Source organism: Nyctibius grandis, chromosome 11, assembly GCF_013368605.1.
Source record: "Nyctibius grandis isolate bNycGra1 chromosome 11, bNycGra1.pri, whole genome shotgun sequence".
Classification (NCBI taxonomy): Eukaryota; Metazoa; Chordata; class Aves; order Nyctibiiformes; family Nyctibiidae; genus Nyctibius; species Nyctibius grandis.
The window spans coordinates 16,205,103-16,224,613 of record NC_090668.1 but is presented as its reverse complement, the minus strand read 5'-3'; the positions used below and the strand labels follow the sequence as shown (position 1 = coordinate 16,224,613).

At 41.3% G+C, this 19,511-nt stretch overlaps 1 protein-coding gene across 1 annotated transcript in view; it reads right to left on the bottom strand.

Annotated features, from left to right (window-relative positions):
* The window catches only part of SPPL2A (signal peptide peptidase like 2A), a 30,186-nt gene extending 12,362 nt beyond the window's left edge, over nt 1-17,824 (bottom strand). Inside the window, 11 exon segments of the mRNA XM_068410154.1 lie at nt 155-204; nt 207-232; nt 525-611; nt 1,299-1,400; nt 2,752-2,848; nt 4,662-4,813; nt 7,744-7,877; nt 11,223-11,312; nt 12,144-12,326; nt 13,585-13,704; nt 17,588-17,824. Coding sequence (XP_068266255.1) covers nt 155-204; nt 207-232; nt 525-611; nt 1,299-1,400; nt 2,752-2,848; nt 4,662-4,813; nt 7,744-7,877; nt 11,223-11,312; nt 12,144-12,326; nt 13,585-13,704; nt 17,588-17,641 — 1,095 coding nt within the window. The 5' untranslated portion in view covers nt 17,642-17,824.
* Nucleotides 17,825-19,511: the final 1,687 nt, after the last annotated feature.

Genomic DNA, 19,511 nt, shown 5'->3' with positions numbered 1-19,511 from the left:
ATGAAAATTTAGGCCACTGCTGTCTCAAATGGGGAAAAAGCAAGTCAGCATTTCTGCATCAAGAATACTGAAGACATTAAACTCTGACAAAAATACTTCCCCAATGACCAGACAACATTTTGTTTTTATTGTAAAGATAAATACACAGACATACCTTTGTGATAAATGGTGTTATGAAGACAAAAAAACACATCGTATAGAAGGGAGAAGGCCTAGAAGTATCACACAGGGACTGGCAAAAAAAAGAAGAAATATTACCATAGGTTTTCAAGGACTGCACAGTTAGATTCTGGTACCATTGTAAAAAAAGAAAAAAAAAAAAAAAGAAGAACCCCCTCACCCTCCCCATATTTTTATTCTGGCATAACATTTAAAGCAGGAATTAATTTCTTCTAATAATTATTAAAAATGGTAACAATTTTTTTTTTAAATATATATTTCTTGAGTGTTGAAAAACCTACTTCCTGACACTAAACTTACAGACTGATGGCATTAGAATACTTTCTTAAGGTAAGCAACTTAACAGTACCTTGAAGTTGGGCATTTTCAGTGTTTTAATAAAGTTTAGGCAGAAAGCAACTCCCAAAATATCTTGCAAAATCCAAGCCCACCTGAAAACAAGAACACATTTTCACACGTTCAGACTACTGCTGGAATCCAAGTGCAGTAATGATTTTAGATTTTGCTGGAAATAGAGAGATTGCAGAATAGACTGAAAAGCAAGAAATTAGTTTTCAGGAAGTATTGCTACCAAAACCACAAAAGTACTAGTTTCAAGATGGTCAATTTACACTTGCCTCTGATCATACATCGGTAACTGTTCTTCATCAGTGTACTACAGAGAAAATAAAGTTGAACAGAAACCAATAACAGGGCCCTTGGTGTTCACTTGTATGATTGCCCACTTGCTTCGAGGCCCTACTTAACATCTGGCTCAAGGTGCTACTTCGGATTGTCCTATAATATTTATGTATTTGTGGCCCTGCGCTGCCACTGGACCATAGGAAGCACAGGTCCTACAGTCCCTGTGCTATTTTTTCTGTGGCAATCATTAGCCATCAAGCTAGTTCTTCCTCATCTTCATAATTTTTTGGAACTTCAAATAACCACACAGTTCATTTGTATAGCTTTGTTCTCTATTATTCCCATGCTTGTTAAGCTTCATAAATACTTTCATGACTTTTTTGAAATTGGCACTGGAGTTTAGAAGGATGCTATGCTCCAGGATTAGTTATATGATGGGAAGTTCATTAATGACAATTATTCATATTGCTCTTAAGTCAGAAAGCATCACTTACCTATCTTCATTTCGAAACACTGCCCAGACGACAGCTGCTGCTATGCAGAGTACAGCAAGAAAAATAAGCCTCACTTCAATGTTTTTGTTGCAACATGCAATCCTAAAAGAAAATAATTAAATCAAAAAAGAAAGTCTGCAACAGCCAAAACACATGCCTGTGCTATCACGCGTCCTTAAGCTGACAAGGTGTTTTCTGCCTGAGAGCTTCTCCTTTTCCTGTTTGTTCCGTCTGGACTCAGGTGCCATTATTCCTGTAACTGCAGTACCAGTCCTTCTCTGGGCTGCATTAGAAACATGCCCACATACAGTAAGCCAAGTGGGCTTTGATGACCAGTCCTCATTTTAGCAAACACATCCAGGGAAGGCAGCAGGGCAGATTAATTTATTTAATCCATTTCTGTCATGTTACAATTATGCCAACAGAACTGTCAGTGAGGGACAGTCATATCATGATTCCAGAAAGGGGTGGTGATGGTGAAAATCAATTTTAGGACACGTAATTCAAGTTTAAAAATGGAATAACTATGTATTGCAAAATTGTGAGCCAATATCCGTTTCCACTGCCTACTCAAGTTTCTGGGACAGTTCTTGAATTGATACTGACAGAAGTAATGCCTGTCCTGCAGCTTACACAGAACGTGTTGTCTTTTCTACCTGATCTCTACCTTTGATAGGCTACTGGATCACCTGGCACTAATATCCTGTACTAAGCAACATGCAAACTTAATTTTAGGCTTCCAAGCTTATAAGCGTTGTTCCTTTGGGGAAAAGAACCATTTGTTGCATTAAACATTAGGGCTTTTTAAAGTGAAAGCACATGGGAGGAAAACAGGGACATTCCCATACTCACTAATACCTGCAGGATACTTAACCTGGAGTAATAAGAAGAGGCTATCTGTACACTGAGAACACACTACCCGAGTTAGGCCTATAACCGCTAACTTCTAACACAGAGGACATAAGCAATGTATTGCCTTTGCAAGAAAAAGTTAAAACTTGGTCTGGCACAGGTACAGTACAGATTAACAAGATGAAAAACCACCCCTGTTGTCTATAGCATCGTACTTGTTCAAAACAGTATGAAATGTGCAGGATCCCTCTGTACAGAGTTCCTTGATGAACAAAGTGAGCACACCCTACAGGCAATTAGAATCCTGTAAAACCAAGCTCAGATGGCCAAGCAGAGCCTTTCCAGTTTGATTATAGCAATGCTTTCAAATAAAGGTAATGCAGCAAATCTCCCACAACACTATTTTAACTGTTGATTATGCTACAGACCCTTTAACAGCTATTAAAGGAGCTTGTAATTTTCTTTTTTTAACAATCCCACACAGTAAGCCACACAGGAAACAATTTGTCACTGTTCTCATGATTTCACGCTACCTTGAGTAACAACCAGAAAATACCCAAAAGAAAGCTTACATTTATAATAACTGAAAGGAGTACAATACCTGCACTGCCCAAATGGTATTTCTGCTATTAATGCTGCAAGGCAGTTGTAGAGACTCATTGCAGATGCCAAGCAGAAGACCGATATTATAACATACACTAAATAAAAAGAATAGAAGATGGGAATCAGTGACAAAGTACAATAGAAAAAAATAGCAACAGGAATCAAGCATAAGGATGATATAAACTGTTAACAGTTATAGCACTGCTCGTACAGTTATTGGAGACTACAGTCAGCTGATTACAGAAAGTGCTGAATTCTGAGCGTCAGCCATCACCAGAGTTCTTGTCAAGCAAAGACTTGAGTTTTGAAATTTTTTAACTGAAAACTTTTTTTTTTTCCCCTCCTTTTTCTTTAAAGAAGAAAAATGTCATCTGTTACTGCTTTCACATACTTTTTTTTTGTTATGGCTAAAACCAAAGTGCTATTTTACAAGTACCAGCTTTCTCAACATCTAACAATACTTCTCACTTCAAATTTTCCCTTTAATCACTTTGTCTGCTTACGCATAAAAATTTCAGCATCCCCAAGATCTGACTGATGATTTAGGTAGCATTTTAAGATACTAAACACCCCATCCCTTCCTCTGAAGTCAGTAAGAAATCAGCTTGTTTAGGGAATCTCAAATTTTGAGGCAACAATGCAGAATGAATAATGCCTGAATACTTACAAAAAGAGACACAGAGAACTCCATCATAGAGCTCAGCTTTGCAACTGGCTTTGTGCTAGAAACACTCCCTCCGTAGTACTTCAGTTACAGAACTGATTGTAACTCTGAGTACTGATATCAGGGCTTACATTCACACACTATAGTAGGGACACATCAAAGTGGGGGTTTTTCGTTGCTTGTTTTTAGTTAAATACAGATTTTTTCCCTGGGACAGCATGTCATACGGTGGTAACAGCTTCTTTACTGCCAAGAAATTTCATATACGTCTCCTCCAAAGTGCACAGAACTAAGGCTTCGTAGCAAAAAGCTATTACATATTTTCTTTGAACCATTCACTTTTCTTCCTCCCCCAAACTAATTTGTTACTCCTCTCCCTTTTCCTTTCAGGGGCCTCTTTCTTCACTTCTTCCTAAATCCAACCTGAGACATCTCAGAGTAAACAGGGGACATTTTTAACCTAAACCTTTTGACCACGTTAAAAAGTTCATTAGTGTTTTCGTGGGACAAGTAAAGGTAGCATTGCCCACAGTCAAGATAACAAAAGCTAAACAAAATCAGAAGTCAGGATGGTGAAGTTTCTTTTGCAGAAGCAGGAGGTTAACTGATAACAAATTCTACAAAAGCAGGAATTTTGGAAGTTTTCAGAATGACAGTTACATTGTTTGTACTAAAAAGTGTAATTTAAAACGGTGTACATTTTCTGGTCGCATGACTTGAGAGCAGGGGAAAAAAAAAAAAATCAGCCAACAGTTTGGAAACTATATTTTACTGGAATTGCATAATTCAAGAACTTAGCTTATTAGTAATATGCTGGAGTTTATTCCATTACAGTAATGCCATTTCACCTGGTACTTTAATTAGGGCACTGCAACCACAAATTCAACATTAACGTAGCAATACCTAACAAAAGCTTTCACTCTAAACACTACTAAGTTACCCTTGCCATCCTCCCAAGGATGTTGACATACATCATATAGTTTTTTTACCAGTCTCTAGTCACCACTCCTCTACATTACTTCATTCAGGAGAAGCACTGTCAAGGCAGCCTTTGTAATAGAGCAGAAGAAAGCTTCTCTTTTTTTAAGCAGCAACTACATCTTTTCAATCCTCAACTCATACATGGAGAGAACAATTTAAAAAATTACATTAATTTTACTTTTAAAATCTAGCCTTTCAGACTTAAACACCTAATAAGATCATGCAGAAAAATAAGTCAAATGAGATTATCCATTGTTTCTTACCTAACCATTTGTAGAAGAAATAAAGTAAGACCAGCATGACACAACAGATGACAACAAACAAGATCACTGTTACAGGGGTGAAAGTAACATTTTCTTCCTTCTTCCGTCTTGTTTCTCGCTCTTCAGGACTTGCTATTGCTTTCAAATTCTCACTGTTTTAAAAAAAACGACAAATACGTTTACCTCAGAAGACAGATTATGAAAACGTTTTACAATGACCAGAATTGTAGGTTACAAAGCATTTAGACTGACAGCATTTCAGTCCAATCCTTCATACATTCGACTTAAAAATACAGAAGAATGGTATGCTTATTGTTTGAGTTTCTCTCCATTTTTTAGTGGAGATATGCACTTCTAACCTAGCATAGATCGTAAGGAAAAGATTCTTAACTGCCCTCCTTTCCAATTGTATGACGATTGCCAACTTTAAGGAGTACCCCCAACCAAAACCCAGATCCTCGTGAGGAAAAGTAGTCTGATATCAAAGCTCTTAAACTCCTTTTCAGGATGCACGCACTCAACTCTATTAGCACATCACCTCTGACTATAAAATTTCTTGGGCTAAATGTAATCAATCTGATAAAGATGTCTATGATAAATCAAAATCATGGGTATTTCACACTGTTTTAAAACCTCAGCTATAGACATTAAGTGTCTGAAAAACCCATTCATGTTAGCAGAATGAAGCTAGCTAAGCACTAGTTCTTTTACCCTTACACCTCATAATTACAGAGTAAGTGAAAGAGAGGGGGTGTAATTGGGTATTTTCACTGGGAGTAAGACTTCTGTGCATACATACTCCATATTTATACCTCACCATTCAAAATAAGGAGACTTAAATTGTTGCGTTTGTTCTTTGAGCAGATAGCCCTACTACTCTTTAGTACAGACACTAGTGCAGCTTGCCCATCAGATAGCACATTCCTGACGAATCCCAAGACCTACCTACAAAATGCTGAATTCAGCACTGAAACAGCTACCTTCAAAAGAGAAAAACCCACAGGAGTAAGGTACTTTGTTAGATGAATCACCTTCTCAGAGGACGTGCTTTGAATACGCAGCTTTTAAAAAAAACCTCACCCTAGATTTATGAAAGTGCACTTTAACAAGTTTTAATATAATTACATCTAGGTATTTTTCAATATGGGAGACAGCATCGCATTTTGTTATTTTAGCATTCAGTGCAGCCACACCCTATAGCACTGCAGGGTAAAAAAGAAGCATAATCAGATCCAACTTTAAAAAAAAGAAACACACGTACACACACCCCTTTTTACTATTTTAATCTCTTTAAAATCACTAGATTTGCATAACTAGTGGGAAAGAGGAAGCTGCTGTTATCACATACAATCCACTGCCTCTTGTTCTGGGGAGCAAAGCACTAGACCACCACTGAGAACGGGAAGCCCTAGGTAGCAACGCACACTGGCCCATTCAGCGTACGCACACGTCCAAGAAATACTGCAGAATAATACTATGCTCTGAAAGGCCAGCTATATCCAGTTTAACCCCAGATTAAAAACAGTTCTGTGCATTGAGTGTGCTCCACTTCACTAAACAAAGCCACACAGCCCTAAAGCACAGTGCAGAAACCCCTACTCCCTTGTTTCTCCGCATTTGCCACATTCTACACTTCCATTCCTTCCCCTTCCCTGCACAGAGACTGCTGCTGCCTCCTTGCCCCTGCCGAGTCCTAGAGCTGCTATTGCCCCTGGCTCTGTTGCTCCACCAGGTAACACACAAAGCTGAAGCAGATAAGCCTGGCTGGACTTTAACTGTCAGGAGCCACCCAGACAACCAAACCACATTCCCCAGTGCTCCTAGTGACAGGAGTGCTGTGCAGAGACATCCCAGAGGGTGCTGCACAGCCAGCTGGGATGAAGTAGTTGTAGACATCCCTGCCAAGGCAGACACTCCATACAACTACGTACGTACCTCTTGGATCACTGGATTTTAAAGGTGTCATTAGAATACCTACCTTCTGTCCTGGTTTGGCCTAAAACAGACCAATTTTCCTTTCAGTGATTTTTACTTTCAGCGAAGTTTCTTCTAAGTAACTGCACTTTCTGAAACTAACTGCATGTTTTGCAGACAGCGTCTGCTTCCAGGACTGATAACACTTGAAGTTTATATTTATCACTGAGGCACCGGTAGGGATGTTATGCAGAAAGGCTCTTGCTGTACTTATTCTTAGAGAAACCACGGTCACTGCTAAATTCCTCACTGATTACGAGTGAAGAGCCATATAATGGTTGCATCTACAGGGAGGAGCAGACAGGGCAGGTGACCCAAAACTGACCAGTGAGGTATTCCATCTCATACATGTCATTCTCAGTATAAAGCAGGGGGATCACGAGGGTCTCACTCCCTTCTCCTATGGCTGGTGCCCGAAGAGGACTCTGTCCATTTTCCTGCTGCCCCAGATCCCAATACGTGCATCCCTGAACCCAGTTCCTGTCTGTGGTTGGGCCCAGTCTGGGCCTTCCCGGAGCCTGCCCTGCAGTGCCAGTGGTGATGTGACCAACATCGGGGCAGCTCAATCTTGGTTTTGTATATATTTGTACATGTTTAATTATTTACATTATTATTATTATACTCTTTCTCATTATTTTAGTTCATTAAAACTGTTTTAACTTTCCAACCCGTAAGTGTCTCTCCCTTTTCCCTTTCCCTTCCCCTTCTGGGCAGGGAAGGAGGGTTAATAGAGAGCATCTGCCATGGGTTTAATAGCCAGCCCAGCCTTAAACCGTGACACCTTCTATCATGGATATTGGAGTACTATCATGCTAGTTAAAGGGGTTTTGGTAATTTGTCAAAATGTTCACTCATTCCTTTTCCCAAAAAGCTGCATTATCCCTCTGGGACTTTTACAATCTACTACTCAAGGTTCCTCGAAGACTTACGGTGATTTTTCAAAGGCTGAAGTGCTCAAGCATTTCATGGCAAAGCAGCTAATTGCACCTAGATCTTCTAATTTTTAAACTACTAACCTAAAAGAACGTAATTTCTCACTAATTATAGTGACAGTTTCCACAAAATCTGTAGTATGCATCATTTAAGCAGTTCCATTTAACAAACTTACAGTTCTGCTACTCCACTCCAGTAGCCTCCTAATGCCACTGTAAATACAGCAATTAGGAAGATGACAACCATGCTGCAATCAAACTCTGGCAAAGGTGGTGAATACAGAGTCACATTAACTTCATTGCCAAGCGTCTGAAAAATAACATACAAGTTGGTTCATAAGGACAACAAAGAAATTATATTGCTTCTTTTCCAACAAGATGAACATCATGATTTCCTGCTTTTAACCTACACAATGCTGAGAGCAAGTTCTCAACTTACTGCATAAGACATCCCATGTATTTGCCTTGGTCACTGTAAAGAAGCAATGCTTTCCAGGCTGCCTTTCAGGATGGTCAGGTTTGAAAACAACCCTATTACTACTGCTGGGGAAACATATGGATACCACAAGGCAAAATGGTACTTCTTTGCATTCTTTCAACACTTCTCAGAAGTTGTGCCTCTAGCCCACATGCTTTTCATCCCCCAAATATACCAAGTACTATCAAAGACGCCTGCTCCACAGGAAAGCATATCTGAGTCAATCAACTTGAAATACAAACTCACAGGTCCACTGAGATATCAGCAGAGGTCTACCTCTAGCGCTTGAAACCACAAAACTCACAGTTCAGCTATAGGCATGAGGCATGATGCTTCAGACAGGACACGGTGAAAACTCAAGGTGGCAGAAAGTTACTTAATAACAGCTTTATCCAAACGTGATTTGAGATGGATTCAAAAGAAAAGAAAGCAATTTCACGCTACTTAAAAAAATTAAGACCTAAGTAAAAAAAAAAAAACAGCTGAAGGACACCGAAGAAGATGGGAGGGAACACAGCAACGTAACTGATACTGAATTGTACAAAAATCCTGAAAGCAAAACCAAGATGCTTCCATTTGACTGAAAGGTGAGATTTAAGAAACAAAGAAAGGATGATAATTTGCCAAGAAACGGAAGGTGGTAGGGAAGAAAGGCTTGCTGTTGCAGTCAAAGTCAGTCAAGGCATCTAAAGCAATCCTGCAGTGAAAACAGACTTCAGAGATGCAGCAGAAAAAGAGATTTGTTAACAGCCTGCATGTGGGATGAAAGCAGGAGAGGAGATGAACGTGCCAGGCAGGTTTGGCTACAGGAAGATCAAACTGGCAGTGGAAAGACTGAATGGGAAGCTGAGTAGTGTAGTGGAATACACTGGCCATATGTGAAAAAGCTGATTCATTTCAGCATCCGAATTATCTAATCACAGATATTAACCTTACTGCGGGCTAAAGAAGTCAGAATTACTCATTTGCCTGAAGTTATGGAAGTTCAGAAAACAGGAAAGAAAATTAAATTCTAGTGAAACATTGCAGGTGTATGAAGTGGAACATAACATTAGATAAAGACAAAAAAACCCTATTCAAATTGCAGCATCCTCTATGTGAGAACACAAAACCCCAAGCAAACCAAAACACAAACAGACATGAAAAAAGCACAAAAAAAACCCCCAAGAAACCCGAAGGCTTATACATTTTTAGTATTCAATTCCAACATGTCTTAATCCAGTTTTTCCTTTAAGTTTCATAAATCTTATAAAGTATAATTGACATTAGAATCTAGAGTGATTGTTTGCTTTTGTTCCTTTTGTTCTGTTCTTCACTAAAAACATGCAAAGTCTTAACTTCCACCACAGGGAGCACTAGAATCAAATCCATCACATCAGATAACAACTCTGCAAGAGAGCTGTGCACTTACTAGAAGGTTTCTAACACTCTGATATTGCTATCAAGACTCATACCTGACTCAAATAGTGAAAGCTAACAGAGATGAAGTCTTCTAAGAAAAAGCAGAAAGAATGCTTATACAAACTAGCTACCCTCAGATTGGTGCTGTCTCCCTCTTCTGAATAAAAGGAGAAAGGCGGAAGCCTTGAAAAGAGTTAACACACAAATACAACCGTAGTAGGAAGAGTACAACGGCTGCCAGCTTCCAAGCAGCACATACCATTCAAAACAGCTGCCAGTGACATGACAGAAGGCTTTCGCAAAAACTACATCAGAACTAGGAAAAGATCACTTGTAGCCTAAGCTGTGTTCCTCACTACTTTTATGAAGGCAGTCTCATTATAAGACAAAACCAAATTCTTTGATTCAACAGCAGTATGAGACATCATCTGGCACACTAATTTACTAGCAAAGTTACTTTGGTGAATTACTATAGCTATACAGAAGTGATTCTACATCACACCACCCCAAGCAGCACCAGGCAATAAAGTGGTGCAGAGAAGATTTGGAACAAATTAAGGATCTAACCTTGCCCCAGTTCCCTTTCCTGTTAGTAGCGCATATCTTAAAACCACTCAACTCAGCAAAGAACACTCGTCTTACTTGAAGGAACGAATTTCAAGACAGAGGACAACCCAAACCAAAACACAATAGTCATCAGGACTATGGTGGACTGAGGACAGTCATCACAAACCTTCAGTCATGTCCATGCTCAGCAAGAACCAATCTTTAAAGGGAACAGACAGTAAATAACCAAAGTCCTATACATCTAGGAATGGTTTCAGTTTGCATACTTACCTAAGACAACCTCCCATGGCAGCTCTGAAGATTAAGAGCAGAAATGGTGAAGTGAGCTTGCAAATTCAATCCAAGCAGCTAAACTACACAGGTTAGCACTAGCCTCTGCTATTCACAGAAAAACACGTGCTGTGCAACTCCTGCCTAGCAAAGCTATTTAACACGCAATAAAAAACAAAACAAAACAACACAACAGAGAAAGCCACACCAAAGAAAAGATACTGTTTTCTTTAACCCCTCTGCAATATTCTGTATCCTAATATTACATGTCAAGGAAAACAAACTCCAAATACCCCCAAAACAAACTCCCCTGCTTATAAAGTGTAGGAGATACCACAACTGCCACACTTTAATGACACATGCTTGGCATCTCACCATGAACTCAACAGCAGAAACTCAAACTATTCTGCCTAACTGCTCTGTAACAGATGCTGTCATGCTCTATAAAGATAGATCTCATCATCTAGCAAAGACAAAAAAAAAATCCCCACACCTTCCTCAAGACCCAACCTGATAAGCCACTGCTTGTCTGAAAGATATCATGCCAGTAGATACAAGCTCAACTGTTGTAGCTTCTGTGCTAAAGGAACAGCCCTCTCAGGCTACAGCTCTTGACGTATGTCAGGCATCTGCAATTGTATACAAGTCTACTGGAAGGCTGCTTATCTTGTTTAGCAGGATGACTTCTAAGATCAGCCTCCCCCCAGTTAGGTATTATGTTTCCTATTCTTAGTGTCCTAATTAATCATCCTCTCAATCTGAATTAGGAAGACTAGCACTTCCATGACTTAATATCCATCCTCATCTGTGAAACTGAAGGCAGTATCTATGCACATTCAAATCAGGTAGACATCCATATCTGACCTGAAATTATTTTATTTATTTGTTAAAAAACCTAAGTTTATACAAAACATAACATGCTGAAGTGATATTACTTACCAACTGCATATCTACAATGTCATTATATCTTATAAGAGCAACTGGAAGAGTCACATCTTCAAAATCGGTCTTGTTATCTGAAAGAGGAGACTAAAAGAGAAAGTGTCAGTGATAAGTATGTTGAGCCTATTTGCTAAGCAGGTTAGATCCCTAAAAGTAGATAATCCTTTAAATTTCTGCGTATTTGTAGGAAGAGAAAAAAAAAAAAAAAAAAGCTCATTTATCACCTTTTCCAAAAGATTAATGAAGACAGATATATTTAAATCAAAGCAGGTGATACTACCAACACATCTGGAGTCATAAAGTTCTTGTGTTTTTGCAGTACTACAAGGGATAATCAAAACTCTAGTTCTATTCTCTATGCTGTTAAAACAAGAGTACCTTTTCATGATAATCACACGAACTCATAAATTGCAAATATTTGTACATATATGTTGCAGCTGTAATAGAGAACAAAAAAGCAACAGAAGTATCTTAAATATACCTCAAAATACCTTTTCTTTTTTCCAATTTTGGATTACATTTTCCTAGCTATTTTTGTCACACAAAAAAAATCAATATCACCTAAGATTACAGGGAATTCAGAGTACACTAAAATTAGGGAATTATAAAGACAAGCATTTGCATTCAGAAACATGATCAAAGATACAAGGAACAGATTAAAAATATATTTCAACTGTAGATGCTTTTAGATGCTATAACACAGAGTTGCACAGAGCTAACTCGGAATGACCCTCTTGGGCTCAGGAAGAGCAGCACAGCGCTCTGTGGGGAAGGTTACTGACTCATGCTGGAGTCCCACATGTTGCCAGGGTCCTCTGCTTTTGGGGTTTCTCTCAGCTAACCCTGCACAACACTGCACTGGACCAAATAGGTGAGACACTATTTCACTACAGAAAAAAACTATATGTCGTAACTTACCAGACGAGATTTACTGGCAATCAACAGCATTTTAGCACCCGAACTTTGTGCAATTCTTGCTTTCTCCAAAAAAGTGCAGTTTCCTCTCATCACTACTACTGCTTTGTCCTTCATTAAGCCAGAAGGCACTTCAGAGTAATTGCAGAGTACTGTAGAAGTCAGGTTTTCCAGAGTCCCAAAAGTCTGCAGAGAGAAGAGGGAGAGAAGGAACATGATGGAAGTAGGGAATTTGATACTGCAAACTAACCTAGAAGACTACATTACTATGCTCCCTAATTTGAGGTTTGCCAGAAAGAACTGTAACAGAAAGGAATAAATAATTCAGAAATATAAAATCAGAGCAGGAGTCTCTGCATCCTGTGGTACTGAGGGACATTTAGGGCAGCCTAAAGCTGAAATATCTGGCTGTTTCTAAATGCAATTTCCCAGCAGTTGTTGCTGTAATTTAAACATAAGAAACTGGTTATACAGGAAAATCACTGCCTGTAGTTCTGGGGAAGCCAATGTACACTATGGGATATTTCCAGGCTTCACAAGCCAAAAGAGCACTGACAGATAAAACATGAGTTCTGAGGTATAATACTTGTTCAAAAACAGTTGGCGAGCCTGATAACATGCTACTTATTACAGAAGAATTAAAAAAAAAAAAAAAAAAATTTATATCCTTATTTCAAAGTTCAATTCCATACTGACAATTATTTTTAAATCATTGTCAGTTTTCTTTAGTTAGTCAAGACATCCCAGTGGCCAAAGCAGCACAGCAAAGATGTTTGGGGCAGACAAATGATTTTTACTCTCTTTTACATTCAGTTAACCTGCTTATGAATGACAGGAAGGAAGGGAGAGAAAAGTGCCTATATCACTTCCAAATACAAAGTATTTCTTGTTTATATGAAAAGCACCTGAAGAAAATTTGTTTCTGCCTCACACTCTAGTTCAGCTCAAAGAAACACACTCAGAAAATATGGCATGATCATACATTCCAGATAATCTCCTATTCCACCACATGTTTTCAAGACAATTAAACAGAAGATCAAACTGAGGAACCAATATAAGAAATCTGTTTCACAGGTTTAGAACGTTTTTGTAAACAAATAAACACAAGTTTTACTCCCAAATCTAAAACTTGGACATACTTGCAACACCCGAAGAAAAAAATTAACAATATCAGATGAATATATAAACATATTTAAAAGCGGTTCCAAGCACAGAGAGAGCATCACCTTTGTAAACTTTAGAAGCTAATTTTTTTCAAGTATAGAAATGTTCACTATAGAGATTTTGGAGAGGGGGTGATGGGGGACGGTACAGGGACACGACCCCAAAAGGTAAACATTCAATGTAGCACCTATTTAACTCAAAATTTTGGAGACCAGTTACAGATGATTCAATTCATGTTGCATTCTAGTTTTCTTAGGGAGTATGATTATAAACAACTTACAGCATTGTCCAGGCTCTTTGGAAGAGATATCCAGTTAGAATTGTAAATTATGCAGTAATCCTTTGTTACTGGAGGTACACCATTTCCAGATGCATGCAGGATCCCCTCATCTGCAGTTACCTGCAATAAACCAGGGTGTTGTGAATTAAACAAAGTTCAGAATATCAGTATACAGATATTCTTCTAAAAAGCTGTTAGGAAGAGAAAGAGCTGCTAGGAGAAAAAGAATTTATTCAATTAATTTATTTTGAATAATGACTGATTCCATGACAGATGTGTAGCTTGAGAACAGGATGGAAATCTCGTCACTGTACAATGCTACTTAACCTCATTTCAAATGCAATGTATTTGTTACATGTACAGTTCATGTCACTGAGTAGAATGCCATCAAGAAATCCAGGCAAATTATGTCAGATTCTGTACCCTATACTTTCCAATAAAAGTGTAAAATTTTACATAGAAAGCAATTAAAACAGTACATGGAAAAGTGGATTGAAGTCTTTCCCTCCTTACAGACTCTAGAATTTCTCTACTAATAAAGGTATTATATGGCAATTCCTAGAATATTTTTTATCAAGTAACTGTAAACACAAAGAGATCAACTAGTGTACTTTAAGAAGAATCTGTGTTAAGGAAATACTGGTGTCTCTTAAGATTACTCTGAGAGTCCCTCACGTAATATGATTTCTGTTATTTGCTAATATATGTGAATTTTAAAACTTCTGATAATCTTAGGGATATATACTTCTCCCGAAGCATTAATATACTAATAAATGTCAGGTATCTAAGTGGATAAATTAACAGACTAAGGATTAGATGTAGCTACAGCTGCAAAGCAGTGAAAACAAATAAGCATCATTTGTATCTCAAGGAAGCGTCACCTTAAGAAAACTGGGAGATGATCTCATTTTGACTGTTCTTTAGAGAGACACTGACCTCAATACCACAAAGTACCAATAGATTAAAAAAAAAAAAAAAAGAAATCATTTCATAAATTCCAGGTTGGCCTGAAAGAACACTGAGATACTAAGCTAGAAGTAGGCACAGGTAAGGGGGGAAAGCCCAAATATTTGTCCGATGTACAGTGTTAATCATTAACAGTGCTACAGAGGCATTTCTCCTCAGGCTAGCCTATCAGTATTCTACAGCAAGCGAGACCTAGAGAGAAAAGAAAAACATGTGACGATATTGTTTCGAGGTTTATGTCTGCCTGGTTTGAATAGCAAAAAACCTTCTGCAGAGGAATCCATTATATTGGCCATAGCGCATGAACATCTGCTGGGAGAACCGCGTCAAAGGGCCTGAGCGCGTTAACTGTTTAACATATAACAGTTCTTCAGCTCTCAGCTAAATAAGTCGTTCCATGATTTATGATCGCACAAAAATTATCAAGCTTCCCTCTTTGAGTGCACTCACCTAAAAGTACAAGCTAATGGCAAATTAAAAGCAATATAGACTTCCAACAGGTGCAAACCCCAGATGTTTCCATTCATTAAAGCTCTTTCTGTTTCACGAAGTAGAGTAATACGTGTTTTCTGGGTTCCCGGAAACCAAGTGTTAATGCTGCACAAGCCTAAGTCTACCTACAAGGAGCGATTACTTGCTTATTTGAGACGCATGTTTTGTTTGGCAAGCTTCCCTTCTCTGGGGATGAATCAGGAAACACAATTCCTGCTCACGAGGTGGGGGAGGGAGCATGACGTTTACCCTCACGTATGCACTGCTGAGCTCTGAAGATAGCATTTACAAGTTAAAAATTAAGAGAAATGCTACGTACTACACCTCACTCGGAACATCCCCACTGAAATCCTGTTGCATCCAGCTGAACTTTTATTATTTTCTAATTGGTTCAGTATCCTTCTTTCACAACAGACAAGGGCTACTAGTCTGGGTATGTGGCCTTGCAGTCAGCTGTGCCACAGAACAGTATAAACCAAGGCTGACTCTCTGAATATATGCAAAGTAAAGATTTCTTACCAAGCACATTGTCAGTCTTGTTACTTAAGTATAAGACAGTGTCCACAAAAAAAACCCAAAACATTCCTGAAAAGATTAAACTGCTTCCACAGGCTGACTTGCTCCAGCATAAAAATGTTCCCAGGTAGAGCAGAGGCATAACCGCTGTCCTTACCTAAAGGGGCATTGTCATATCCTCTCACTTCAGGTTCAGACACTTCCCAATAGTCCCTCACCTTCAAATAAATGTCTTCCTATTTTTGACAGGTGTGTCCCTCATAGTATTTCCTTCCTTTACCACCTTTAAACTTTTCTTGTATGATTTCTTATCTTTCATAGAGAAGACGACATCTCATGCTGTCTCTTAATCCTTACTTTTCCTAACACGTCCCTGTCGCTGCAGGGATATAAGGCTAAGCTGACTGTTGAGCTTTGGAGTGCACTGGTAACCCCATCATGCAGAATACTATAAAAGTTACACAAACCATGGGACACAGAGATCAAACCAAACCTATACTTACAATATCCGTCACAGTTAGTGTCTAGATGAGACATACAAGAAACTCCAAGGTACAGAACAGGGAGAAAGTGTTTTGTACATAGCAAGTAACAACACAAACATCACAGAAACATAAAAAGGTAGGAAAAAACCTAGGCATAAACAGAACAAGCATCATTTTGTAGTTCTGGCAGCAGCCCTGTGACACACACAAACTGTCCCTCCTTCCCTCCCTCTGGGCATGGCAACCCAGGGGAACCAGTGCCCAGAGAGCAGCAGTGGTCCTTCCCCAAACACCTACTACCTTCCCAAGCACTAACTCCCCACGCTGTTAGTCTCAGGATGCTGTTCTCGAGGCTGAATGACCCGGTCTAATGCTCATCGCTGCTACGAGTGCACCTGTAGAGCAAAGGAGGAGGCAGGACACGGGGCTTGGAGTCTTACCAGAGGGCAGTTGAAGCTTCTTCCCTTGTCAGCAGCTCCAAACCATTGGGGTAAGGAGCAAAGTTGCTCTTCAGAAAACCCCAACACAACTAACGACAGCTATGTGGGGCTCACAAACAGCGAGGGAGCACTCAGTAGAGAGACACAAGCTACTTTACCCAAAGGCATTCTCAAGGCACTAACAAACTGCGCTGTGCACCTACTGTTGAGCATATCCAGTGGTGACTTTCTACCTAAGAAAATACCCTGCATCCTGCCTTACCAAAATAAGGTAAAAGTTACGTTAAAAACAAGCAAACAAACAAACAAAAAAACCATCAACAAAACAACTTAGTGGAGCAGCACTTAATACAGATATTCCCTTCATACAGCTTAAGCAGATTACAGAGGTTCTGGCTTCCCCATTTCACTACTCCATTAGGCAGAAAGTGATCGACCAGATGCCCACAGCAATATACACCTGTGTGCAGAGAGGAGCTGCAAAGGTGTCCCATATAGGAACCAAACTGGCACTTAGGATGAACAAGCCCAAAGCCAGAACACAGACACACACCACGAGCTTCCCCCCCTTCCACAGCATCCTCATTTAAATATCTCTAGAAACGACATCAACGTTTATCTATGCAGGCATCCGGAGATTTGTTATCCAAACCCACCAACGCGTGACCGGAGCCCGGGCCCAGCCAGCGCTCCCCGGGCACAGGGGAGAGGGCTCGGGGGAGGCGGGGGGAACCGGGAGGCCTTGCCCCCGGCAGGCCCGAAACCACCCCGGGACACGCTTCAGAGCCAAACCGCTCTGGAGGTGCTCGGAGGCGGGGGCACACACCCGTCCAGCCCGGGCAGACGAGCTACACGAGCCGTGCCCGCGGCGGCCGGGGTGCTCCAGGGAGCGGTTCCAGGGGGATAAGCGGGTACCGGGAGCACCCGCCCGCACCTCGGGCCGACCAAGGAGGGTGAGCGAGGGGCAGCCCAGCCAGCCCCACCGCCGCCCGCGGCCCTGCTGCCACCCCGCGCTCACCCGGGCCGCCACAAGCGGCGCGGCCCAGGCCGGCCCGGCAACCGGGCCCCGGCGCCTCCCGCGGCGAGGGCAGCACAGCCCCTTACCGGCGGGAGCAGCAGGCCCCACAGCGCGGCCCACAGCAGCCCGGCGGCCCTCATCCTCCTCAGCCGCCGCCACCTGCTCGGGGAAGGGCCTCGGCTGGGCTCGGGCTCCCCGCAGCCGCCGCGGAGCCTTTCACCGCCGCCGGCTCCCGGAGCGGCGCCACTTCCTCTTCCGTCCGCCGCGGCGATGGAGGCGGCGGCTCCTGCTGCTGCCGGTGCGGCCCTTCTGCGCCTCCGCCGCGGGGACGCCCAGCCCCAGGACGCTGCTCCCGGCGGGGACAAGTGGCTCGTCCCGGCTCCCGCTGCCGGGCCTGCGAGGCCGGGCCGAGCCAGGGAAGCGGCCGGGTGGGCGCGAAGGGCTCTATCGCGAGGAGAGCCAGGCCGGCCCACGCGTGTTCCTGCTGGTACCCGGGGCCGGCCCTTGCTCCCCCCGCCCGGTGTTTCTTTTTGCCTTGTTCTTTCGCTGTGGTTTTCTGGGTGGCCAACGGCTGTCAGCTTGTCGGGTTTTCCACCTAGCAGCTCCAAGAGGTGCGGGTTTTAGGTACTTAAATGCTACCTGAAACCCTTCACAGCCATTGTAAATAAAACGGTCGGGTTTGCCCCATGTCTCCCGAGACAAAGAAACCTGAGTGTTTCAGCTCGCTCTGTCCTTCTGTGTGATCAGGCGCACACGAAGCCATGGGGGAGAGATACGGTGAGGGTAGTGGTATGTCTTAAGTGAGAGCAACAAGTTCACAAAACAGCAAAACATGACTTCACCAAAAGGTTGAGGGAATTACATTGTTCGTGCTTAAAAATAAGAGCATTTCAGAGATTTCTTCAAGGCTCTGAAAGCATGGAAAGGGCTGTGTTGCATCAGATGTAAGTGCCAGCAATGATCTGCAGGAAGGAGCTGACTGGAACAGCTCTGTGATTTACCAGCTAAGGAAGTTGTGCAACATCTTTTTGCTGGAGGTTTTCAAGCAGTGGTTACGCTCTCCTCTCCTGCCCCTTCCCGAAGGGCCAGGGCCTGCCTCAGGGCCACCAGGCACAGGGAAGTGGAAGATAAGAAAGATTATTGGAGAAAGGAGGGGCTATGGCCATGAGCAAGATGGCAGAGGCATGAGGGAAAAGTGGGAGGCAAGAGGATGAGAGTTGAGCTGCAGTCCAGCATTAATAAATCAGAGCCTTAAGTGGGTAACCCACTTGCCTGAGTTGCTCACAAACTAAGCGGTTATTAGTTATTACTACCGAGGAAGGAGGTTACTGCATGCGTGGTTTTCCCTCTGTGTGAATTTAAGGACAAAGCCATGTAAAACATCTACAGGGAACATTTCCCACTGAATTATGGCAAATTTTCAGTAAGCTGTTCTGTTGTAAAAATCTGAATAACATTTACATACCTATAAATAAGTAGTGTTTTGATCAATACAGATATTTTGATGATAACAGGCAAGCTTCCCCCCCCCAGTGACAATCTGCAATTCATCTTTGTATTAGCAACAGAACAGGCTTCTGCATCTTGTAGATTTGCTAGGCTGCAAAAGTATGTCTAACAATTTAATGTGCTTAAACAGTGAAAGATAACGGCACACCGTGACACAGCTAATAATTCATATTCCATCCAGAACTGGTATTTAAAAAAAAACCACATTGTCCATCTGTGTGTTTCTATTTTGGTGCTGTTGTCAGAGTAACCATGACACTTTACAACAACTACTGTATCTTCTTCTGAATCTAACAAGATCTGGATGACAGATTAATACAGATTACTTCAATAAATCTATCAGTTCTGTGATCTGCAAAGAGCTAAGGGTACGACAGTGTATACATGACAGTGTATTTCAGGCATGGAAGTAAGTGTTTCATTTGAATTGCAAGTGCGTAGCTGCTCACAGGATCAGATTCCACAGGGCGTCCTGCCCTACCAAACTCTAATCTCTCTCCT